Source organism: Amblyomma mixtum, chromosome 7 (assembly GCF_055824585.1).
Source record: "Amblyomma mixtum isolate Tamu chromosome 7, ASM5582458v1, whole genome shotgun sequence".
Taxonomy (NCBI): domain Eukaryota; kingdom Metazoa; phylum Arthropoda; class Arachnida; order Ixodida; family Ixodidae; genus Amblyomma; species Amblyomma mixtum.
In genome coordinates, this window is record NC_143018.1 from 94,878,060 (window position 1) to 94,904,116 (window position 26,057).

Sequence of the window (26,057 nt, forward strand, 5' to 3'; positions counted from 1 at the left end):
GTCAAGGGGCGGCAGTCACTACTCCGCGATCTAGAGCCGTAATTGCATGTCTAGCATAGCGCAGTGTGGGCGTGTGGGGTGTGCGGCGGAATGTTTACCGTTTTTAGGTTCTGGCGAAGTTCGCGCCGTAGTGCGGACACCTGTTGATCGATGTATCGTGTGTGATCGATGCTTTGAAGGCTCGTACTCGTCGTCACACGATCGTCACGCCTGTGCCGGGCCGTTTGAAAGGCTGGAGTCGCACACAGGCCGTCAAGCTTCATCGCGCTCAACCGTCGATCGCCGGACTTGTGCGTGAACGCATGGTGGCCCTCCATTAGCCTTTGCCACATCGAGCGAGTTTCGCTACGCTGTTGGCACAGTGCGCCATGGAAGCTGAGGTAACAGCATTGTTCTGCCGTTTGAACAAATGCCGTTTCTTGGTTGTTTGATTCATCAGAGGATGTGATTCAGAGGAGAAAGAAATCGTGCGCGGTTCGCGCGATAAGAGCCTGGAGCGGAGAGCCGTGCGCATGATCACGCGATCAAACCGACGCATTGAAAGTATGGGCCAGCCCCGAGATTAAGCTTCCGAGTGGCAAGAGGAAGAGATCGGGGCAGTGATGAGGAACTCCAGTTGCAAACCAGGGCAAGCGCTGGCACAGGCGATGTTTACTCGCCATATTTTGTGTCGCTTCCATATGACAGCGACTGCGGCAGCTCGCAACTGTGGGGACATCCCAGTGTCGAGTTTCCTTCGTTTCAGCAGACGGCCCGCTTGACAAGACGATAACGGCTGCTGCTCTGTCTTAAGCACTTGGGCGCGCCCAGCGGCTGAGCGTTGCGTAAGTGGAATTCGGGCTAGCCGCTCTCGCTTCGCGGTTAGTGACCTTTACTGAAGAAATTCGTGTGGGAATAACATTTTTTTCTCATCGGCGCGACACTTGCCATTTTTCCCCATTGCGCCGTGCTCACTTATATATCGTTCTGGATTCTCCTTCTGAGTCAATTCGTCGTTAGTGCGAGTCCGACAGACTCTTCGAGTGTGTAAACTTGCAGAGCGGCTATCCGGGGCAGGTATGCATTGTCTTGGCTTCTTCTATGTGCTGTTGAATACATACTGCTAAGTCAGTTTATATTTTGCCCAATACCAAGCGCTGGAGGTTGTGACAGTAGAAGCTTGATGCCTCAGATTTAGTCAAACAGGGCCGTTTTTCTAGTATGTGCAGTTGATTGTTTCGCAGTTGCATTTCAAAACAGCGCAGAGAATTTGCGACGAAGGAAACATTGGAGGTGTTGTGGGTGATGGTTGCTGTCATGTGGCACCTTTGTATGTACCTGGTATAGATTGTGCCATATGCAAAAAATCTTAACTTGCAGGCTGTTCCCCGACTGACCTGATATCTTTTCATTGTCTTGTTCTGAAAGGGTAACTCTAGCATTCTTTCCACCACCTCAGATTTTACTGAGGCGCTTTCTCCGCAGTTTTCTGTGTGTGCTGAATTTAACAGTAGGGCGGTGTTTGGTTGCAGTGTAAATCAATTTTAAAATTTCCCATTTTGTAGCCTCAGTTGGGGAGATTTCTACAGGCAGTCTTGCGTACGTGATGTCACTGGACTGAGCTGTCGATATTCACTCTGCGTTTGCTCAAGTACGAAATTTCGAGCTTGCTTTTGGTCCTTTCAGACAAATACTAATGGCCCAAGCTGTCACTTACAGTCGCCAGTTTAGCCAGTCAAAGTGCTCTCAATATGTTTTGTGACAGTATCTGTGATGTCATAGGTTGGTCCAAACCCTGTTTAGGTTTTATGATTTTTGCTCCTTTAAAGTGGTTTTTCGTACTGGAGGGGGGGGGGGGGGGGGGGCTCTTAATGGCTGCGATGTGATTATCAAATGAAAACGTAAAAAAAAATTCCTGGAGTGTCCCTTTAAATGCTGGGATCCATGGATATATAATTTCTTTTCGATGTTGAGCGCTGTATGACACCGTAACTTGACAAAAACGACGTGCCAACAATTATTCCCTTGGTATCCAGGCTTTCATCCCAAGAGAGCACCATTTATGTGTACGAAGTATAACATGTCCTGTCCTTATTTATTGAACCCTCTCAGTTTCAGCCAGGATGTCATTGAGCTAGAATTATCCATGGTGTAAATGGTGCGGTCTTTCTTAATCGTACATCTTCTGGCAGGCACTGAAAACGATTTTGTGCAGTGTCAGTTTGCTTCTATATAACTCCTAAACTTGAGTGTCATGGTCTCTGCATTTCCTGCATTGTTCTGCTCATTTATACCTAATTCTTTACAAGCAAAACTCCACTCCAGTTGCGGCATTTCACGCGGTGTCGTTGTAAAACCCCTAATTGGTGAGTGTTTGCCGTTGATCTCCACAGAATTTATTTGGCTCATCTTAGTCTTGCTGGCTTAGGTAACAACTATTGCCACTGGTGAGCCAACATAACCAAAATGACGTGCTCAGTGCCGTTGCATTGGGCATGTTGGTTGTGCGAGGGCCAACATAGTCACCTGGAACTTCCTCTGCTTCTGCATTTACGATTGAGATATTCGATTGTGCCATACTAAACAGCTTACTTGAGAACTTAAAAAAAGTCTGGAGTCCATTTAGTGTAAGCAATGGTTTAAAAAGGGCTAGTTGGTCTTTCATTATTGTAGAAGAGTGTTTTAACTTCAGAATGGACAAAACATGCGAAACAACGCGAGACACTGAAGGGCAGTAGTATGCGAGGCATCCCCTCATTAACTGCGCACTATACAGTCTTCTTCTCAGTCGCGGCTGGTTACTGCTAAAACAGCACAAAGGACAAGGGAAAAGGTTCTTGCAGAACGCAGCGTTAGACGTCAACTGCAACTGAACTTTATTTCATGCAGAAAAGCAGTGCAGTTGAGAAGCGCTCTGCTGAAAAGGTTTTTATTTCCTCAATACTTGTGTCACTTAGCGTGGCAAGCTCTCACAAAAACTTGACTCGCGTGCATCTGTGCAGATATGATATCGCTTTGCTCGTAAGTTTTATATATGGGGCGCGCACTTGTCTCCTACTTTTTTTTTTGGTATCAAATGCTCCAGAAATCTCCCTACCAGCCTGCTCAAGTGCTTGACCGTTATAGAAAAGTTTTGTCGATGTTGCAAGATTTCTTAAAGCCATGCTGCTTAGTCAGCGAGACGAAAAAGAACTCCGCCGTATGGTTTGTTGTCTGGAAGTTCGCAGTGGTTTATCTAGTTCTCCTGCCGTGTGGCAAGTGCCGGACAGCCTAGGAGCAATGATGGCAGGGGACAATTGGTGGAGGTGCAAGGGGGAAGAAGAGTGCATGCCCCTACTGGTTTTTAATGCCACGGCATTAAAGCGGCAAACCTGGTATTGGTGGCGTTGGCATGTCGAGAAAAGCAGGTGGCGCACCTGTCACTGAGGCAAACTACCAACCGTGGCGGGGGGTGGGGGGGCAGTTAAAACAAAAAACAATGTTTGGTCGCGTGTTGTTGTTCGGGAAGAGCAATCTGGGCCTCACAAACCCCACCGGGGGTTGTGTTTGAGACAGCCACCTGTCGGGAGAGCGGTGCATCACTCAACCGCTGCACCACTGCACAGGGACTGGTATGAGGAATCCCAGGGATCTATGTGGGTAAAGTATAGAATCACTAATTCTGCATGCATGGGCGTGTAGGCAGAACCTAGGTGGCAGAAAAGGAGTAATTGCACGGGAAAGATCTCAAATGGTATCACATTACGCTCTCAATGGAAGGTTAAGCGTTATGTGGTTGAACAGTGTTCATATCTGCGAAGTGATACGCAAATAGGACCTCGGGCAGCGGCAGGGACCCATTAACGTTATTGTGTCATGCCCTTAAGGCCAAGCTTAAGTGCCTCCTCAAGGTTTTTTTTTTTGTGTTTCCACAGTGTTTTTAGGGTGTCAAGGAGTGAAGAGTAGAAAAACTTTTAACACCTGTGCTTCTGGTCTGTTGTGCACTGTTTTTTAGTGTCCAATATACTTCAAATGATGGCTCGCACTGTGCCCTCTGAGAAGGCTTTTCCTTGTCTTTTGTATTTTGTGCTGGTATTCATGTTGCGACTGTTCATTTGGTTCGGTCATGCTTGTTTAGTTCCTGTAGAGTTTGCGTTATGTTCTTTGCACTGCCGCATTCTGTGTATCCATATTTTGAATGCATTAAACTAGCCATAGTGCACAGGAGGCAGAAAGGCAAGCAGATTTGGCTGCTTTTTCAGTGATTTTTTAAAGTTGTGTGTACAAGATCACTTCTTGTTTTGGTCATAGTTTAGTAGTTGTGTTGTTGCCCTGCTTCTTGTTATTTGCGTGTTATACAATTGACGCTGGGAAATATTGCACTCGCACTGAGCTGTCAACTGATTCTTCTGGATTTGACAGCATGCTGCGTTCCGTGGTTTTGGTGTCCCTGCTGGGACTATGCCTGGTCTTGGAGACGCTGGGGACGATCGAGCGGCAGTGCGACTCCTGGAACGCCACAGTCATTGTCAATGTCTCCTCCGTGCAGTGAGTGCTGGTTCTGTTCGCCACTTGCAAGCTGGGTGTGATGACTGTGCTGTCTTTTCCTTATGTGTCTAAGCTGAAGGATTTCTTGAGGGGGGGGGGAAGTGTTCACAATTTCCTTCATAGGTGTAGAAAGGGGCCCAGGTGTCGACGCGTTTACATGAGGCTTGCTGTTGGTAATAACTGAAAGTAGGGCCAAGCAGGCGCATCAAGATTTGTTCTGAAGCCTTGTGCTTGGCAGTACAAGCACCACAGACACGGAGATACCACGATAGGTTGGGGTGGTAATGGTAGTGCCTTAGTTGGCGTATGTTTGTAATAAGGGAGTAGTTAATGGCATTTACCCAAGTGAAGCCTTACGGCTACAAAGGAATGTGGTGGTAAAAGCGTTTATTTCCTCTGAAAAGAGGGAGTTGCATGGAGAATAAAAACGATCTCGAGATAGAACACGGTGAGACAAACTAAATAGATTCCATAACATTAACACAGTGGAATAGTCGAGCCTTGAAATCGAGGACTAAGAGAGCGGACTTTAGGATGCACCTGTCTACGTACGAGCATACTCGCACAGTAGTGGCCGTACAGGAACCTGACGGGAACGCGAGCCTCACGAACTACAAAACGTTCCAACTCGACCCCCTAACGTTCACCTTTGTGCAGAAAAATTTCGCTGCAAATTTGGTAGATCTGGAATTACAAACCAGCTTTTCGCACGTGATGGTGACTCTCCTGCCAATCAAGAAGGAGGATTCGCCATTCCACATCCTGAACATGTACAGCCCACCTAAGGCAAAAAACGTAACCTTCTACGCAGTCCTGAGCAGAGCTCTCATGGAAGTGGGAGGAGACCTACTACTAGTAATGGGAGATTTCAACGCGCAGAGCCCATCGTGGGGCTATCATTGAGAGGACATACGAGGACGGAAGCTAGCGGAGGCGGTGTCCGCGTTAGGCCTAACACTACACACAGACCCGGCGTGCCCCACGCGGATAGGGAACTCAGCTCAGAGGGACACGTGTCCCGACTTAACCTTCACGCAAAACGCGAGGCGAGTGGAGTGGACGAATACGGACGAAACCCTCGGTGGTGAGCACTTCCTGACCAAGATAACGATCAGTACGAAACCCCTTACCAGACAGACGGGGCTCACTATGGTGCCGGATTGGACGAAATTCAGACAGGGATGCGAGGTCAGCTCCATCCAGGAGCAGGTATGTCAAGCCTGGACCAAACAGCTGCTGACCAACCTGTGTTGGACGGAGACGCAGGTAAAGCTCTCAGAGACGGTGACGGACGTGGACACTCTCCTCCTTCAACCTCAGGGCAGCCAGACGCAGCATGGTCAAAGGATGGCGCAGACTGAAGAATAACCGAAAGCTAAGAGCTCGAATCCCGGCGATTACTAAACAGGCGGCGGAATACGCGGCGCAACTCGCAGACGCGAACTGGGTAGATAGGTGCAACGCGGCCGCTAGGCAGATGGCTAGCAAAAACACGTGGCGCCTCTTCCGGGCGCTTATAGATCCAAACAAGACGCGCACCGAGACTCAGAAGCACCTGCAGAGAGCGATACACACATTTCATGGCAATATGGCCCAGCTCGCACTGAAGCTTCACGACCAGTACCTGAGCACGACCCAAGATACAAGGGGAGAAGCTTATAGGTACAGTGGAGCCGAAAATGTAGAGCTGGACGAATCTGTCAAAATATACGAACTCAAGGCGGCCCCAGCGAGGATGAAACGCGGGACCGCGCCAGGAAGGGACGGGATCTCGGTATAACTCCTAGTAAATCTGCCGGGCCACGCATACGAATCCCTCCTAGCACTTTAATTCGATCTGGATAGGCGCAACTCCACTTCCCACGGAGTGGAAGACGGCGCTGATAACTTTCATTCCCAGGTGGGCAATGCCGTAGATACGGATAACCTCCGACCTATTCCTCTCACCTCGTGTGTGGGCAAACTGATGGAAGCTATGGTCAGAGACAGACTATCTGAGTACCTTGAAAACAAGCGAGTCTTCGCCGAATCGATGTACGGCTTCAGGCCAAATAAATCGTATCAGCACGTCTTGCTGCAGCTCAGCAGGGAGGTACTAAACTCGATCGAACATCCGAACGGGGATAAGATAGTGCTGGCCCTATATCTCAAGGGAGCCTTCGATAATGTGACACACGAGGCGATCCTGACACACCTCTCAGACACGCGGTACGGCAAGAAAGCTTTCGAGTACACAAAACGCTTCCTCACGGACAGACAAGCCTACGTGAGGATCCAGAACGCGGAACACAATCCCTTTCTATTAGGCACTAGAGGGACGCCACAGGGAGCGGTGCTATCCCCATGCTTTTCAACTTGGCAATGAAGAACCTGCCGGTCCACCTGGAAAAAGTCCCGGGTGGGCAGCACGCGCTGTAAGGGGACGACATCTTCATACGGGCGACGCAGGGCTCTCTAGGAGAAGTGGAGGCCAGCCTGCAAGAGGCGGCCACTGCGGTGAACGTGTACGGGAAAAGATGCGGCCTTCATTGCTTCCCGCAAAAATCTGAATTCGTGCACATCCGCCCCTACAAGAAACTAACAAACAAGGTAGAATTGAGACTTGCATCGGAACCGATACCCGAAAGAAAAGAAATTAGAGTCCTAGGTCTTTTCATCCACAAGCGTAAGCTGGCGACGACCACGCTGGACAAGCTAAAGAAGGTGGCAGATCAGGTGGGCCGAATGGTCCGCAGAGTCTCGAACAAGAAAGGGGGATTGCGAAGCAAAGACGATCTGCGGCTGGCCAATGCCTTTGTAACAAGCAAATCCTATACTCGACCTCCTATCCCCGCTTCAACAAACACGACCAGAACATCATAGAGAGGATCACACGCAAAATGGCAAAGAAGGCCCTCGATCTCCTGATAACCACGTCTAACCTGAGTCTCCAAGGTCTGGGTATGACGAACTCCTTCGAGGAGCTAAGAGAAGCCTGCTTCACAGGTCAATACACGCGATTATCGCAGACACCGTCGGGACGCCGCCTATTAACCAGTCTACACATAAAACACATCACCCTAACCAAGGAGAGTGTAAAACTCTCGCAGGAGTGGTGTTAAGCACTGCATGTAAGACTACTCCCGATTAAAATGTCCAGGGACGACCATGACGGTAGGCGCAGGGCCAGGGCAGAGGCCTTAGCTCACCACTACGGAAGGATACCCGGGGTATATTACGTGGACGCGTCTGGCCCGTGTACCACCCGCCCGTACCAAGGCGGGTGGTACACGGCGGCGGTGATCCACGAGTCCAAAACGGTGAACCGGCTCACCTTCAAAGCCCGAAACGTACCCAAGCAGAGGAAATCGCCATCGCGTTAGCAGCAACACACTCCGATTCCAGGACAGTCATAACCGACTCGCGAGGCGTGCGTCGAACATCCAACAAGGCTTGGTCCCGTACCTGGCCTATCGGCTACTGCAAAACAGCTCGTACGCAGGAGGTCCATCTGACCGCTTCATAGTCTGGGCTCCGGCGCGCTCGGGGCTAGGAGGAAACGAGGCAGCAGACGCAGCCGCCCGCGCGCTCTCTAACCGGGCAACCTCGACCCCCGCCTCCTCTGAAGAAGTAGCGGAAGCCACGCCTGCCTACACTTTCAGAGGTATAACGCAACTATACCAAGATAGACATCAACTGTATCCCCAGCTGTGTAAAGGATTAACGAGAGCTGAAGGACGCCTGTTCCTCCGCCTCGTCACGAACACCATGATGTGCACGGCCTCGCTAAAGCACTTTGACCCTGCCTTCTGCGGGGAGGGCCCGCACTGGGGGGAGAGGTCCTCGGACCTCTACCACATGGTGTGGGCCTGCCTCTCCAGCCCTGCCTTTACTCCCAACCCAAACCCCACCCGGGAGGACTGGGAGGCGACCCTACCTGGCTGTTTTGACCTGAAAGCCCAAAGGCGATGGTCGATCGAGCAATGGCGGCAGCGGGAGACACTGGGGTCCCGTACTAGGGACTCCACCTAGTGTTTGTGAGGGGAAGGGCACTAAGCCTGAAGGAAAGCAGTACAGCTTTCTCAGAAACTTCGCAGTTAAGAAAAAATCGTCCTGGTGTGAGGTTCGAACCCAGGACCCCCGTTTCACCGGAGCAGTCGCTCTGCCAGCTGAGCTAACCCGGATTGGAAACTTATAGTAGAGCGAGAGCGAATTGATCAATAACTCCAAGTGGGAACAGTGTTGGTCAAATTTTCTAGTGGAATCCCCAAGGTTTCTTTCTTTAACTGCGAAGTTTCTGAGAAAGATGCTCAGCTTTCCTTTGTAGCCGTATGTCTACAGTTGGGTGGATTCCATTGAGTAATTACTCCCTTATTACAAATCTGCTCCACCTTGAGGGATTCCCCTAAGACATTTGACCAAAACTGGCGTATGTTTGCGTTGTTTTAACTGTTGTTACCAAGAAGGTTCATGTGGTCTTGGTAGTAGGCTAACAGCTGTATCTGTGCGTTGTTCTACGTTGCTGGCAGCATCAATCTGATGTGACTCGATTGCCCCAGTAATGAATACGACGAGTAACGCTTTCATAAATACACAGTGAGGGCGCAGTATCGAGATGCAGTTTTTGTTCAGGAGCAGGAAATGCAATGGAAGGCGCCTGGAACCTTACCTGAAAGTTGTGCAGAGAGCACGGAAGAGGTTCCAGGGCATCGGTACTGTGTTTTTGTCTCAGCTGATCCCTGCGGTGCATCGAGTACGTAAGGTGACAGTGTTCTCTGGTATGTGTGGCAGTTTGGGATAAGAGTTTAGGGCTCCCAAGATATTGGAACAGTGTGTTAGGGTGTTATTCACAGTGGAGGTCAGCTTACGTTTGTGAAGGCGAGACTACGTTGATGGCGTTTATGGTGCTGTTACTAGGGGAGATGTCAGGAGGGACACTGCCCTTATTGGAGGGTTTAGGGCTGATACACAGAATCATCACCTGGGCAAGGTTGCAGCTTTAATGTCTTAGTGTATGGTGTACCGTTCTCTGGGTGTAATACGCAGTGGGGACGCAGTGAACAGGCACTACACCATATTACACGATTAAGGTATGAAATAGTGCAGATTTTTTTTCCTTGCTGCTGCTCTTGATAGCTACAGCAGCCTTCAGCACCAGGTTCGTCAACTGCTAGGAGAAGCCAACTTTTCTATCACCTTGGAATCGTGTGGCACAGACGTGCATAGGAAAAGGGTGGTTCTGAACTTTGATCTGGTGTACAAGACAAAGTGGAAGTTCTAAAAGAGTTGAGTTGGTTAGAGGAAAAGAAATAAGAATGAACAGGTACAGGACTGGGCAGTGCAACACATGCAGTAGCGGTGGCAAGTCATTGTCATTGGCCACTGCTGCATGGAAGGAGGACTGCGTGTATTAACGCATCAGAGGCTTTGCTGTGGTCGACGGTGGAGCGAGTGCATCTGTGTAGTGTTGCCTCTGAAATGGTATCAATATATCCGTTTCCTCGGTATTTTTGTGAGCTGCCTCCACATTTTTGTAAGCCCTTGGTACTTCAGTTGTAAGTGACTTGAACAAACAGTGTTCGCTTTCAAAATTTATATAAATTTTCGTTTTTGTGAGGTTTAAAACTTCAGTCTCGTCGCATTACGTTCGTGGTTGCGACGTATACATGCAAATATGCTACTTTAATCAGTGACCTGGCAATATCGTAAAGCACAGCACATATTTGGTCTCTGAGCTCCTTGGGTTCATTACGGCATGCAGCGAAATGGTAACGAACAAGAGCTAGGAGCAACTTCGCAATTCACATGTTTTGCCGACGAGAGCCCGTTCTAGGGCTTGGGTTAAAGGGGAAATGCAGTATTCTCACCTGAGTACAAAACAGTGCTCTCCGCAAGTGTTCTCTCACCACAGGTATGCTCTAGTGCACGGGAAACATCACAAAGATTGTTAGTCTTGCTGCCCAGTAGGGTCATTCACTAGTAGGAATTAGGAATTGTCGGTTCTGTTGATCCCATTGGAAGAATGGTGCTGCTCGTCCATGGGCGCTGACGTTTAACTGCATCCTGAGAGAGAGAGAGACTCTTTAATGAAAAGCAGAGAATTTAGCCGGCATTGAAAAATCACTGGCATGCTACTATGCGTAGGGAGGGGAATTTGGGAGATAAAGACAGAAGGAGAGCAGTGTGGAAGAGGTAAAAAATAAACGAAGATAAAATGCGGCCATGAAATGGGTACTAAGGATGCAATGGCGAGTATTGATGTAACCTATCGAATGATGGAGTGCATAGCCCGTCAAATGGGCTGACGAAGTTCACTGCATGAAGAATGGATGAAGGTAACGTGCAAGTGAATTTAAAGCTTATCGAGATGTCCAATGTCTTTTAAATATGTGAATAGAATCCTGCCGGTACGAACTGCTAGGCACATGTTATGCTGTTCACTAAAGGCCAGGTGGGTCCGTTGCTTGATTCTCGCAGGAGGACTGTCCATGCATCTGTGAAAGTGTTCAAAGACAGCCCTCCCGGCTGCGACAGATTGCGAGTGAGCCTCTGGGATGTGTGGAGAGGTGCTGCATCCCCTTGCACGGGCATGAACATCATGCGTACGGGCCACGAGACGGAGGAGAACTTGGTTGTAGGTTTCTCTTGCTTGATCCTGCATTTGTCACAGAGTATATTGCCGCCCTACCACTATCCTTTCTTCTATCGCCCCCCTTTTCTTTTCCGGTATCTGCTGCTCAGGTACTCCAGGTTTCGATGGCAGATGCCACAGCTAGCAACATCTTTTCCTTCCTTTTTTATTTTTATTAACGATATATAACCATTAGCAACATCTCTGAACACTTCTTGCAGTGCATTATAGTACACGTGCTTGCGCGCATGCATTTTTTTTTAAAAATCGTAGACAGGTCGTATGGGCATATATAACGCACATGTACTACATTCGTTAAACGCTACAAAAATGCACTGAATCTGCCTTTAGTAGAGAGAGAGAGGCGAAAATACATGCTTGCCGCAGCTGTCGTGCGCAAACGTTCCTAGTGCTCTGGCTAGCATGCTGTCTTCCCGTGTCTTCCTGTTAAAGCATTACTTTATTGCTCGTTCCAACCTTTTGTATCGTTGTCAGTGCTGCTCACAGCACAGACTTTGACAGCGCGCCAAGATGCTGTGGTGTGAGTAGCTGCATGGCGTGTTTACGTTTTGGTGAGAGCTGCGCTGCGATGACTCGCTCGGTGAACTTGCCGCAACGCCAAAACGTTGCGGAACGAGTAGCAGCGCAGCATGTTTCTGTAAAGTTATTTGCTGTAAAGTTATTTGATAGCTAACGCTCCAAAGATTCGCATTGCACACTCGTAACCGTCCTGTCAGTGCAGGAAGAAAGCTTGGATTACAGATTGCCTGCTGTTGTTCACTTGGCTGGGTTCAAAGAGGAGATGAGGGGAGCCGGACGCCTCTCCACGCTCCACGCAATGGCTCCACGTACCGTTTGAGGGCTTAGAGCTGACTTGTGTAGAAATGAAGTTTTTGCCGCGAGATTAGATGCCTTTGATCCGGCTGCTTGACGTGGCGGGGCATTACCACCAGCGACTGAAAGACAAGCTCTACCTAGATTAGGACTTTTCAAACATTTTAGCCTCGGGGGAGCCCTAATGTTTTTTAGGAGGTACTGTGGAACATTGCATCCCTTGGCTCCTATCCTTTCCTGCCTGGCATGTATGAAAAACAAAGCACAAAGACGCGTGGCTCCTCACAAACTGCCCACAATCAATGAGCAATGGCTGGCTGTAGAGCGGAGCTGTTTGCTATGAGCTACTACAGTGTGCTTAGTCCCAAAATGATGTGGGTAAGAGAAAGAATAATTGGTTGAGACATGTATGGATTTAAGTGCTCGGGGACCCTAAAAAGCGCTCCAAGGAACCAAAGAGTTCCATGGAACACAGTTCAGACACCCCCTGTTCTAGACCTTTAGCTGCGGTGCCCAACTAAAGTAGGCTTATTCCAAGCTTTCAGAATATTATCTGCGTTGTGGAATGCCTCACCAAAGCAGACAGCTGAGAACTGATTTAGAAACAGCGGGGTCTGGAGCAGCTGTTCCTGAAGAGGGCGTAATAGAAGCAGACACTTTGCCCAAATTTGAGCAGCACCTTCGCAGGATTGATGAGGGTGGCAAGCTGCACAGTTTCTACTTTTCTGGAGACTCCTGCATCCTGGAGACAGATGACGCGATGGTAGAGCCTGTCAGAAATAAGGCACTCAGGAGCTTGCAAGAGATGATAAGGCCAGTGAAACCGACGCTCCAGATGAAAGTGGGATGTCCCCAGCATGCGCGAGGTGCTTAACACGATAAAACATCTGAGGTGCCTTGCAATCTCGCAGTGCACGCAAGATAGGCAATGCAATCGCTGTGGGTATACGAGCAGCACTCTTATGAAACTATGGTGAGCAGTACGATGAAACTGGGAATTTTGGTTTTCCAGTGACGAAGGGCTGATTGTCAAGAATGTGCCATGGTGGAGTGTCATTCTGTAGCCGGTACTCATTCATCATGGAAGCCGTCGCGGTGGCTCAGTGATTATGGTGCTTGCCTGCTGACCCGAAGGAAGCGGGTTCAGTTTTGGCCACGGCAATCACATTTCGAAGGAGGCAAAATGCTAGAGGCATATGTATTGTGCGATGTCAGTGCACGTAAAAGAATCCCAGGTGCTTAAAATTATCGGGAGCCATCCAATATGACGTCTCTCATAAATTGAGTTGCTTTTAGGGCGTTCAAACTTATTATCCAAACCAGCCTTATTCATCATGCATCGTGAGGGTGCGCAGAAGGAGCAGGCGTTTAGGTTGGTTGGTATTTCTACCTTTACCATTTGTATGGGCTAAGTCTTTTAGGTGACTTCACCCTGCAACTGGTGGAATTGCAGACCAGCACCTGCCGGCTGCCATGTGTTGAAGTGATTGCGAGTGACGACGCTTTTGTTGACTAAACTTATGGCCTCAAAAGAAGGAACAGACTCAGTAACAGGAGACGATGAGGCGTATTGTGTGGCTGTTCATGACCTAGTGCAGACACTGAACGCCCGCGCCATGATGATTTTTATGAGCACCTACTGTGCAGGCTTGAGTCCAGAAATACCTCATTGGACAAATATGTTCTGGGCATGTGTGCAAGACGGGACCCATGTATCTTCTCGGAACGCGCACCAACTGATAAGCTGCTTCCTTTCTGAGCTAGATAAAACTGAGAGGGTTGCCGCCTTTACAAATAGAATGACAAAAGGAGATTAGCATTGCGAGGGCACTTTAAGGTGTCCGTTCTGCATGACGAAGAAGCCTGGAGACGAGCTAATCAACAGTTGCTCGGACTATTTCATGGGAGCAACAGCGTAAGCGTGAACCTCTCTTCATATCATACTGCGAGCCAATTGCACGCTTGCACGCTGTGGAGCTGACCCCTCGCTGCCAGAGTTCGCTTCCCGAGTGATGCTCGTAAAGGCTGATAGAGGGAACTCGTGGGAAGAACTGAATGGAAGTGATCTCCTCCAAGTGCCCCCCCCCACCCCCCCCCCCCTCCCCCGACCCCACAACTCCCCTCCTTGCTAGGGGCAGTGATGTTGTTTGATCCGCAGTGCACTCTAAACACGGTAACCTTTGGGTAACCTTTGTAAAGGTGCACATTTTCACATTGAAGTATACCTATAATTTAAAGGTTACAGAATGTAACCTTTCCACTTATAACCTTTGTAAAAGTTACAAATGGTAAAGGTTACTTCTTTTTGCGCATAGGTTACGCGACTTTTTTAGCGCTGTAACCTTTACAAAGGTATACATCATTGAGCTAGCTATAGGTTACGTGCTCCAAAATGTGTAACCTTTGTAAGCCACAATGACTGGCCTAAAAATGGCAAAAATGTCGCTGAAACTTGCTGAAGGTGATGAAATACAGAGCTCTGCTGGATTTCAATTTAAATGGAACAAAAATTGGCCAAACAAGAGAATGGTTTAGAAAGGAGAAAAATGACAAACATCGGCATATGATAGGCAAAATTTTAATTCACTGCAACATCTTCAGGACTAGAAAGAATACAAAACAACAAAACTTCCCAAATATTGTCTACATTGAAGAAAAACGAAGGAATGTAACAGATGCAGGTATGTTCAAGGCACTATTTTTGCAAACATTTTGCAAAAAAAATCACAATAAATGGGCATGCAAGGCACTAAAATATGGGCCCATATTACAGTATTACTGTTGGCATGCGAAACAGAACCACGTTGAACAAGCAACTCAATAAAGCATGCTCAGATGAAGTCTCGCTTCGAATAGAGCTTGGCTACAGCATATCACTCTTATTGCAATGTAAATAAGAAAATAGGCACTATAATTGTAGTACCAAAAAGAACAAAATAAAAGCTCTATTATTCACGACCAAGTGCCAAGTCAGCTTGACATTGTGTAAGGGACATATCAGACACAAAATATGAATGGCAAAAATATCAGAGAAGGCAATATTTTGATCACACATTTTACCACACTTCTTAAAAGAAAGATTAAAATGACTATACAATATGAGATCAAGAAAGATGGTCCAAGCAGTGCAGATAAAATAAGTTCTTTTAAAACTTGCGGCCACATACAAACGCAAACAACAATCAATCGATTTAAACATCTTGGCTAAACAGCAACCAGAGATATACATATACCTAACAGCTTTCAGAGGTACTACATAACATCAGCAAATTCAGCACAACTTGCCTAGATCATATGCACAAAAGCCCTTTGTGACTCCTCCAGTCATTTCATTAACAAAGATGCAGAAGGACATGACCAATAACTTGTAACATTAACAGTGCTATAAGCCTGACAACACTCGCATACGTATACATCAACTTCCAATACACTGTAGCGCAGCAAAAGACGAGGACACAAGAGACGAGAGACGAACACCACGAGCGCTAACTTCCAACAAATTTTATTCTCCTCAATCATCGCATTTATACGCCAGAAAACAGTAATCACACGTGCGAACAGTATCAGTTTCTTAGAAAAACGAGCTCTTTATCTGAGAGGAGAATGGAAGGTGTGCTTACACACGAGCATTATGACCTATTTGTGTTTTCGGCTTCAATGATTTCGCGCGTTACCCTTTCTCTGCTTTTTCCTATTACCAGACTTTTATCAAAGAAAGGCTTACAGGTTTTCGACTTGCATGCGAGAATGTGGTCAACCAGCGATCCGCCTTGCCCGTTTCTGACGTTGCGAGCGTGTTCCATTAGGCGCTCGTTCAGACGCTCGCAATGTCAGAAACGGGCAAGGCGGATCGCTGGTTGACCACAGTCTCGCATGCAAGTCGAAAACCTGTAAGCCTTTCTTTGATAAAAGTCTGGTAATAGGAAAAGCAGAGAAAGGGTAACGCGCGAAATCATTGCAGCCGAAAAAATAAATAGGTCAGGATCCTCGTGTGTAAGCACACCTTCCAGTCTCCTCTCAGATAAAGAGCTCGTTTTTCTAAGGAATTGATACTGTTCGCAAGTGCGATTACTGTTATCTGGCGTATAAATGTGATGCTTCATGAGAATAAAATTTATTCGAAGTTAGCGCTCGTGGTGTTCGTCTCTCGTCTCTTGTGTCCTCGTCTCTTGCTGCGCTACAGTGTCTTGGAACTATGTACCAACAAGCCCAAAAAGCCACGCTACATCAACTTGTGCAATGCGGTTAAAAAAAAAAAACTTGCTCAATTTAGCTGTAGAAAATATACTTCAACATATTAGAAAGTGAACAATTGAAACACATTTCTTTCCAAGAAATTAGAACAAATTATTCTTTTTCAAGAGCATGAACAAGCTCTTAAGTCGGTTCGTCAGTAGTCCACGTGGCACTATAAAGTGTCTGGCAGGGCAATATTCCGCAGCAGGATGAGTATGGCGGAAAAGGCCGGTGGATAGTCGAGGTATTTTATGTAATATGTCACCAGGCAGAAGATGAGGGCACGCTCTAGGTTGCCGTTGCTGATCGAGATCACTTCTTGATACTTCCAGCGTAAACACTCAGCGCAGATATTTACATGAGGTGGAGTCACTTGCAACTCTTCCGGCAGTGGGATCTGTGGAATGTTAAATTAGAGCCAGTGAGCAACCATTCATACTTAAAGCATGGCTGATATTCTCAACAGAGTGAAACATGGTATACAAGAACACCGTAGTGCCTACCGCATCGCAGCGCCGCTGCTGCGATTGCTGCGCTGTTGCTTCCGCAATTCACTCAGGATGGCCATTGGTCAAACCACACCCAATTTTTTTAATGAGCCCAATTGTACTGCCAAAATCGTATGGCGCACCGATCAATTGATAATCAATGAAACGACGTGCAAAGTTCGAAAATTCACATTCAAAACAAAAGTACCGCTTCATAGTGAAAGCAGCGCGGGAAAACGAGACGAGCAAAGAAAGACACAACACATCGTCTCGTTTTCCCGCGCTGTTTTCAATATATGAATTAATACTGTTAGAGATGAACAAAACGGGAGGGGGAGCGAGTAAGAACACTAGTCGCTAACACAAATTTGTGAGAATAAAAAACGGATATATTGCAGTTACAACTTAATTCTTGTTAGCGCACTTCAATAGGGCTCACACTGTCTTACGCACGTCACCTTAGATCGCTCGCGCACCACACACCCTGCGCTGCGCTTCCCGCCGCCAACGCTGATGAGTCGACGCGGCGCACTCGCGAAAAACAACCATCACAAACACAAACGTCATCCAGACGGCGCCGGGAAGAGAGGAAAGAGGATTGGCAGGCAATGCGGTAGGCACTGGGACCGACCGGCGCACCGAGCCAGATTCACGTGATCGCCACTTGAGTCGAGGAGACGACTGCCGCCGCCTGGGCGAGAGTATAGCGCTGATGTGGAATTGCGTCATAAGATAGCTTACGATACCAACTCGCCCAAATCGCATCCTTAATTAAAAAAGTACCGGCGTGCGTTTTAAGCGTGCTCTCTTGTACGTATACAAAAAAAAAAAAAAAAAACGCGCGCACACGCATGCAAACGATCAAGAATTAGCGCTGGATTTCCCCCGCATTATCGCACCTGATGACCCCAAATGACGTACGACAACAATAGTCTAAAACCAATATTCTGGATAACCAAACTTATTGGCACGAAACCCCGCGCAATAGGTGAATGAGGCACTCAAACTACTGAACCAGATTTTGCTTCAAAGTGCACTCAACGAGGCTTAGAAATGAAGCTGCTTTGGCAAACAAAGAAAGTACGCACTTTGACAAGCATGAAATAAATGACTTCGCAGGTCGTTACTGCGCATATGGTAAAACAAAGGACACTCACCCAAGTCCGTTATTCATCCACGAACCCCTGGAACGTGATTGCAGTAGTCGCAACGAATAGCGCTGGGCGCGGAACTGTCCGCCGAGCACACAACGACGTAGCGTCTAAAGTCACATTGAGGTTCGTTGCAGCTGCCGCGCAGCGTACCCCACAGGTCCCTGCTGCTTAGCGACATTACCCCAAACAAACCACTGCAGAAACGCCACCAAAAGACGGCGTGGTTCACGAACGGTTCCAACTCTCGGTTCCAAGCACAAAGCAGCCTCCGCAACGCTACAACGTCCGAGCCTTCCCGCCGTCCAGACTTGCCGGCGTGCAACGGTGCCGAGCGTTTTGAAACAGAAGCGCCGCTTTTCATTGGGTGAAGCGCCGGCCGTCTGTGCATGCGCGTCTCACGCATACTGGAGCGGCCGTCATGCCATATTTTGAGTAGTTCTTTGCAAATTACTCGTTTCTTATAGGCGCCGCCGTTCGTACCGTGGGCGCATTATGTTTTGATTTGTGATACATATTTGCCACCTGAAATGATACATTGGAGGCGTATGCAGAGAGCCACATGAAGGGAAGTCGAATCGCGCACTCGGCGGCCTGCAAATGCGGTTACGTCCGCTGTCGCCTTCCCAGGTGCTGCCCTTCCATATGTCTACTTTTTTACTCTTAATTGCGACCGTTGTTGTCGCGTATCGGTTCGAGGAAGATGAGAAATAGGCTCGATCTGAGTCATCGAGAATTTACATGCAATTTGAAATATTTGTTTATTAACGTTTATTCGCGCAATAAAATCGGTACAGACCATGCTTAGAGAAGTAGCAAGTTGGGTTTCTTTGCAAAGCTCATGGATAGGAATCGAACATTCAAGATGTGTTCTTATATATATTCAGCCGCAAAATACTGCATTTGCATTGCATTCGCAGCCTACTTTGGTAAATGTGAAGACAGATATCTGATAACGCGCGATTCAATGTGGCTGCGACCCAAAACAGCAGTATCGGTCTCATCCGATAGCTTACATTGATGTCTCCGGCATATTAAAGCATCTCCTTCGCGGTCGAAACCGCAGCCCCATTGCATCCGAAAAGCACATTCCCGCACGTAAAGCAGCATACGTCCTCTATATGTACATATCTCCTGGCTTGACGACGCATTAGGTTACCGTGCTGACCAAAAGTTACTGCGCAAAGGTTACTTGGCAATTTTTTCACCGTAACCTTTGAAACGTTTGACTTCTGGCCGTTGTAACCTATGGGCTCCACAAAAATAAAGAAAACGTAATGAAAACATAAAAAAGCATCAATTGTAACCTTTGTGACAAAAGTTACTCACGTCCAAAAGTTACTTTATAGGTTACTGTGTTTAGAGTGTGGATATGGCTGCTTTCCCCGGCATGATCCCAGTTCTGTGCAAACCACCTCAGCAGGAATGAATCCAATAACTTGCCAATAACTTGGGCAGCAACAGTCAGGTAGAGAAATCGCCAAGGTCATCCAAACTAGTCGTTGAATTGAAACCATTTCAAGTCAGTTGGCGACAACGGTGAATGCTCGACCGTTTGTGGCAGCGCTGTTCACGTGCATCTATGTAAGTTCTAAAAATCGAACTTTTGGACTCCACAGACGCTTGCTGGTGTCTGTTTTAGACTGAAAAAGTCTTTTTGATTTCACGGGGTTCGAAATATCGGTTGTTGATATGTTCGCATTCCTAAGAAGCATGGCGATTTATCAGTGAAGTCCAAAATATTGTACTAGTCCGAATTATCAGAATCTGAAAAATTTTGTCAGCTGCAGTAGTTCCGAAGTTGGACAAATATTTTTTCAGGGATCGCAACAATAACGCTGCGTGCTGCCTTTACACTGCCTTAGGGGGGGTTTGTAGGGTGTGCATTCCCAAAGATAATTTTGGAAAATAAATGTGAAAGGTAAATATGTAAGAAGACCTTATTTCACTAAACCCAGCAGTTGTCAAAACTGTAGTCTGTTAAATCCTGGTTCCATGCTGCCCTTCTGTGTAAGTGAAAACTGAAGTTTGGCATTCTGAAACTGGCTTCTTGATGTGTGGCTTGCAAGGAGCTTGAAGTGAGGTTGACGATCGAATCCCTTTCTTTTTTTCCTTCCAGAACTCTTCCGTGTCCGTAATGTTTGACAACGTGACAACAGGGAACTACTGTGTTCGAGTGAGTTGGCAACCAAATTTTCAGTACATCATTGGGGTGTGGTGTAATTTTTGATCGAAGACTAGCAGCAACATCTCATTTCTGTGGTCCTAAGCTAGTAGTTTATCGAGTGTCCAGTGTTGTATTTCCAGTTTATACGTTGTTGTTGCCTTGGGATTCCGGTCTTTCGTTGCATCTTACGCAAGGTGAAAATTTGAAAGTGTGTTTGTGTATTTATTTATCATAGAGTACAAAGACACAACTTCAAGGACGCGACAAAAATATTTTACAGTTTGTTATGGTGTGTATTTAAAGATGGAGAGACGAGATATGCACTTCAGAGAGCAAACATGCGGTACCCATTTAGCAAACAGGCCTTGTTCACACCTGCGTGGCATGGGCAGGTTAGTGGCCCACTGCAGAAATCTTGATACAACCTGACGCAAATTTTTCCACAAGGGAGTGGAATTCAGCGCTTTTACAGCGGTTTATGCTCTCTTCTGGAAAAATTTATTCGCATAGCTAACTGGGCGATAATGTCAACAATATCTAATACACAGATCGCAGTTGCTGCACTCTGTCTATGGCTGTGAATGGCAATTTTAATGAACCAACAGTGTGAAGTTCAGAATGTTCTACCATTATTTGTTTTCATGGCTTCCTGGCTCTCAAGCTTTTTCTTCACTGTGCTTTGTATGAAGTGTTGACAAGGGTCTGCAGTGCTGAGTAGTTTACCCGAATGGACAGAGCTGCCATAGTCGCGTGCGCATGCACGTACGCATGCACGCACACATGCACAAACAAACAGAAAGCTTTATAAAGGTCTGCTCAAGTGTTTGCCTTGCTCTTAAAACAGTGGACTGCCATCAGGGATGAGGCGGGCGTGCGGAATTTCCACATACAAAAAAAAAATCAGTTTAAATTTTTTTTTCTCCCTTTTTGATTCCTCCCCCCAAATTGTTGAAGTCTTTTAAAAAAACAAAAAGTGGGTTCATTATGCGAGTAAATATGGCAAAAAGGAGCCCCATCTACTGGTTGCAAAAGAATCTTTTGAAATCGGAGTTTACCTGTATTCATTGCAGCTGTTGCAATTACGACGTTGCATTTTGGGTGCCAAGCTTTTTGTTGCGTGAGAACAAATGAGGGTCCTTAAATATACTGTGTTGGGATTTTACATTCTATCAGTCCGCATTTTCAGGAATTCATGAGTGTACAAGCTTGTGTGCATGAACTTGCAGTCATCCGTGGAAATATTTTCTAGCATAATATGTACATTTTTTTGTCATAATCTGGTGTTATTTGAGGAAGCGGCGCATTTATTAACAGCGCGGGGCAAATATACACGCTGAGCAATTAAAATTTTCTCCCCTGTTACTGGGCCTAAAGGGTTTGTTTATTATGCGGATGCATTCGTTATGTAGGTAAATACGAAGTAGTACGTTGGAACCTCTTTATGACGAAACGGTTTATAAAGAAGTATTAGATATAGGAAACGAATGGCTTTTCCCATTGAAAGCTCAGTCAACGCGGGCTATAATGAATCTATGGTTATAACGAAGTAATCACCGTGCCCTTTCAACTTCATCGTAACAAGGTATTCCCTTGCCTTCATTAGTACTAGTGAGCATTCATGTTTTTCACTATGTGAGCCAAGTGGAAATTCACGCACGCTGGCTGTTGTCCTCCTACAGTCAAAATGGGGCTCTCTGTAGTGCGAGCTTAGAAATTAAAGCCATGCCCTTGCTTGCATTTCATCACGTGCAGGTGAAACCCGTGTGTGATCCGGACTGCCTCACTCTCTTTTCCAATGTGGTCGAGTTGTCCGAAGGTGAGCCATTCACTATTTCAGTGCTGTGGTGCATGCAGGCGCCAGTTGTACTGAGCGCCTCTGTGTGGCATTTATTTATTTATTGTGTGAAGTTAACGCACTGAGCTTGCAGGGGGCTATGTGAAAAGAACCCAATGTGGACTTCTGTCCATGTACAGGGATTCGCTTATGTGGCCCTACAAATGTGAACGCTGTATATGTACAGTGTGAGTGTATTATAGATGTTGTGTGTTTCTTGTTTTTCCTTGTTTTTTGTTTTTTTGCGCAAGTACGTGTCATAGAAAAAGGAAAAGCTTGTGGACGCACTGGCTTGCACCCAACCGACATATAGTGATGCAAAATTTTGTGGTCTTTTCTTTGTCTGGAAGTGAATTTTGAATCCTTTCGTGACTGCCAGGAACCATCATGAATGTCGCTGTCACGTTCTGTTCTCATCCGCACAGCCTGAGAATAAAATGTGACAGGGGCGTGTGATAGTGAGCCCTTTTAGCCACCTTCGGATGCTTGAAGGGTGGCGCCCTCTATTTGGGGAAGATGCTGGTTTTGATCACAGAGGTTGACCTCTCATTCCTGTAGTATAGAAGAAAAGCTTGTAAATTTTTATCTGAAACTGGAATTAGACTCCTGGCAGTGGTTTCAGTGCCATGTCTTAGCTTACAAAGCCAAAAGTGACGCTATCGCAGTAGCGGAAAGGCTACGCGACTCTACGTCTCTTAACTGAAATGATGGCATTGTCGAAGTCACATTGAAAGGCACCACTGGGTATGGAGACAATGTAAAAGTACAGACACACTGGCTGAAAACCGCGTACGGCGCGCTGGCAGCGGCAGGCGCTTGCCTCGAAACATGGAGGAAGGAAAACTAAGGAGAGGCCCTTCGTATTCCCAATGCATTAACAAGAATGTGGCGGAAGTGACGTCAAAATTTAGGCTTAAAAAGTCGGGCCCCTAGCAACGTTGTCGTTGTTGCTAAGAAAACTCGGGCCACTAGCAACGGCGTACGGCGTCGTTAGCGTCGTTGTTGCTAGGGGCCCGAGTGTTTCTCGGTGGCGATGGACGGGCTTTCGGCACGGTGTGCTCGGCCTTGCGTGTTAAAGTCGACATGCCTGGCGTCGTGACGTTACGCATGCATCTAATATTGCTTTTAAATGCAGTAAATAACCGCTCATTTGATATTTTGTTCGTCAAACTTGGTGTCGCTACGCGGAGCGATCGATGCATTGGAATGAATATCGCGAAAAGGTGACACTCCGGAACCGCGCTTCGACACGCGAAGAAGCGTTGATTGTTTTGATCAGCGAACTTTCGCACCTCACCAAACAGCACAGAAACATGAAGCCGCTCTCGGCGATGCTGAGCTGCATTTCGAAGGCCACACGGCGGGTGTACGGTAGCCCGAGGAGGATGGTGAGCTGAGCTATAAGCGGCGCGCAGTGACGTCTTTCTTCGCCTGGCGTCTGAAAAGGTTCACCGCACCTGTGCGCCGGTCTGTGTCTAGGTGCGTGTTTACGGGGAGGGAGGTGTAGAGTGTAGCGGCGAGCGGCGCGGTTTTTTTGATACCTTTCTTTTACGAAGAAAGCAGATAGTGAGGAGAGCCGAGCCAACTTCCGGTTACGGGGCGGCTTCACAAAACGTGACGTCAGGGCCTCTCCTTAGTTCTTTCCTTCCTCCCATGCCTTCCTCCATGCCTCGAAACCTCCCACGGCGGCGGGTCGAATGCGTCGAGGAGCCATCTTCAGCGCTTTGCCGTGTGCCAGGGAGCGAGGAGCCCAATGAGGGGCGTCCGGCTTAGTCACGTGGGGAGCGTCTGTGCTGCCACCTCTTGGCTCCTACTGAACTTACATGCCAGCGGCAGCGGCGGAGCCGCGCGTGCTCCTGCGGAATCACGGGCCTCGACCACTTTGGCATGGAGAGAGCTATGCGTGGGGGCGCTTTCCGGCGTACTCCTCGCCGCCGGTATGGCCATCCCTTTCGCAGCGGGGGTTGTGCCGCCAGAGGCGTGCTGTGCGTTTTTCCGCTAGTGTGTTCGTACCTTAAGTAAACCGGACAGGCAGTGCTATCTGGTCGGGAAACATTGCAGAATTGACATTGGCAGGCAGTGTGCTAGCCAGCAAGAGAGAGCTTCTCTTAAACATGAATTTTCTCTCTTCCTGCCTCCTGCGATAATCTGCCTCGTACACGTATGGCATGGGAATTTTTTGCCAGCGCATACGAAGGCACTCCTCTTTTGAAGCTACGCTGGTGTATTGCTGTGTTTGTAATTGAGACATGAGCATCCATTTAAACGCACCGTTACGTTATGGCATATGTGATGGAATTATGCGTAGTGTAGTCAACCCTTGATATAACGAACGAGGTCTCTCCAGTTCCCGTCCTATGACTAAGTCCTGCTTCTCCTGCGTAAGTTTCTGGCAAAACTGTCGCAACGAATTTCGGCTAATTAATGTGAAACCACTTATACGCTCACTCACACTGTGCAAAAATCTTGTGTAAGTTACTCACTGAGGTGACTCGAGTAAGCTCGGGTAAGTTTGGAGGAGCGTCGCGGCAGCTGCGCGAGAGATTGTTCGGGAAGAGCTTTATGCGTCGCACAATCCCTACCGGTGGCTCTGATAGAACGCCCACTTGCAAGCGCAGTGGCGCGTCCCTTAACTGCTGCGCCACTGCGCTGGTAGTTTTACGAGGACTCACTGCAATCTTTGAATGTTAAGTAGAAAGTGATCTATTTATTTATTTATTTATACAATATACCTACAGCGCCCCCACTGGGGCATTGTTGTAGGGGGGAAACATCAAAGAAACAACAGATAAAATACAGTAATTGAGGGAAATGATGCAATATACTGAGAAAACCCATGGACTACGTACGTATGCGATGTTCATGTAGTACGTATGCGATGTTGTTACTTTTCTTGTTTTGCTTTGTGCACTTTGCTGTGTAATTTGTCACCCCCCTGAGCAATGTAACGGGTGACGGGGCCACGTCAGGTAAAAAATGAATTGCCTTTTGTCCCGTCACCTCTGACAAATCGATGTCAAAAAATAAACTTCACTTCACTTCACTTCACTATATAAGTAAAGGCAAAAATGAAAAGAACGTTGCATAAACAAAAACACGCAAGCACGCATCTATTCTGCATATATGGGCCTTAACAAACTAAGGATATCGTGTCTTACCCTTAATGCGGAGCTTACGTGCGCTCGTCAGTTGAATAAACAGCACCTGCCATTGCACGTCTACTCGGTTAACTACATTAAACCCCTACCAGTTTTGAAGTATTCTACCATTTTTTACCACCTGTTCGCTTTAACAAGGTTTGGCTTTTGTTAGCCTTTACAAGAGAAGCCAGGATTTTGGGTGCGTGGGCTTCGGTGGGAGAACTGTGGTCCTGAAAGAAGGTTTTAACTCCCCCTCCAGTGCGTGTACATTTTAGCAAATGTATTTTCTTCCCGCTCTCCTTGGCTGCGGCAGAGGTGGTGGAAAGAAAGAAGACTGGAAAGAAGACTGGAAAGAAGACTGGAAAGAAGACTGGAAAGAAGACTGGAAAGAAGGCGGCACGGAGGCGACAAGCCTGAATGACGTGCAGCAAGCCTTCACTCCTCACCTGAATGATTGTTCTGTTGCACCTCACCGCGAGCTGGTCGGTGGGAAAGGGCACACCGTGAGGAAGTGGAAAGGGTGGAAGCTCATTCCCGGAGATGCGGGGCCGAGTTCTTGGGTTGCTGTGTGGCGTCATGGTGTGACTGGTGTCTGGACAAGTGCTTGCAGAACTTTCCTTCCTTGTCTGTCATGTCTACTCTACTTTTACCTTACCAAGAGGGTAATAGGCCAATAAAGTGCTTGCTTCATGGGCTTCGTAACAAGACGCTAATCTTTCAGAGTGAGCTAGTGTGCTTGACATACTCTAGCATTCCTGACGGGAGCCTTGTAAGGAATTTTTTCAGCACAAATGGCTCCCTGTCTCGTTAAGGGGAAAAATGGCCCTATGTGTGTATATCACAAAGACACTTTGGTGGTGTAAATGGAAACACCCTGCCTCCTGTCTCACTGGGATTGACTCAAGCCAGCTCGCTTACTGTCTGAACAAGATCTTGACAATGTTGCCACGCCGAACCTACACTGGCGGAGCAAAATTTTTGCCTATGTTGTGTCGTCTCGCACAATGACAAGTAGTGTGAAGATATCAAGTCATGTAATAAATTGCATGAAGTTGGCCATTAACTGAATCTGACAGTGATTTTTTCATGTT

The 26,057-nt window shown here is 47.4% G+C and overlaps 1 protein-coding gene and 1 pseudogene across 1 annotated transcript; both read left to right on the top strand.

Annotated features, from left to right (window-relative positions):
* Positions 1 to 1,386: 1,386 nt before the first annotated feature.
* Positions 1,387 to 25,686, top strand: LOC149336895 (uncharacterized). Its single transcript, XM_089553191.1, has 6 exons — positions 1,387 to 1,408; positions 4,381 to 4,506; positions 10,963 to 11,119; positions 19,945 to 20,001; positions 21,745 to 21,808; positions 25,280 to 25,686. Exons 2-6 carry the CDS (start codon positions 4,382 to 4,384, stop codon positions 25,381 to 25,383), a joined length of 507 nt encoding a protein of 168 aa, XP_089409317.1. The 5' UTR covers positions 1,387 to 1,408; position 4,381; the 3' UTR covers positions 25,384 to 25,686.
* LOC149336896 (uncharacterized) lies at positions 6,473 to 8,504 on the top strand (annotated as a pseudogene).
* Positions 25,687 to 26,057: the final 371 nt, after the last annotated feature.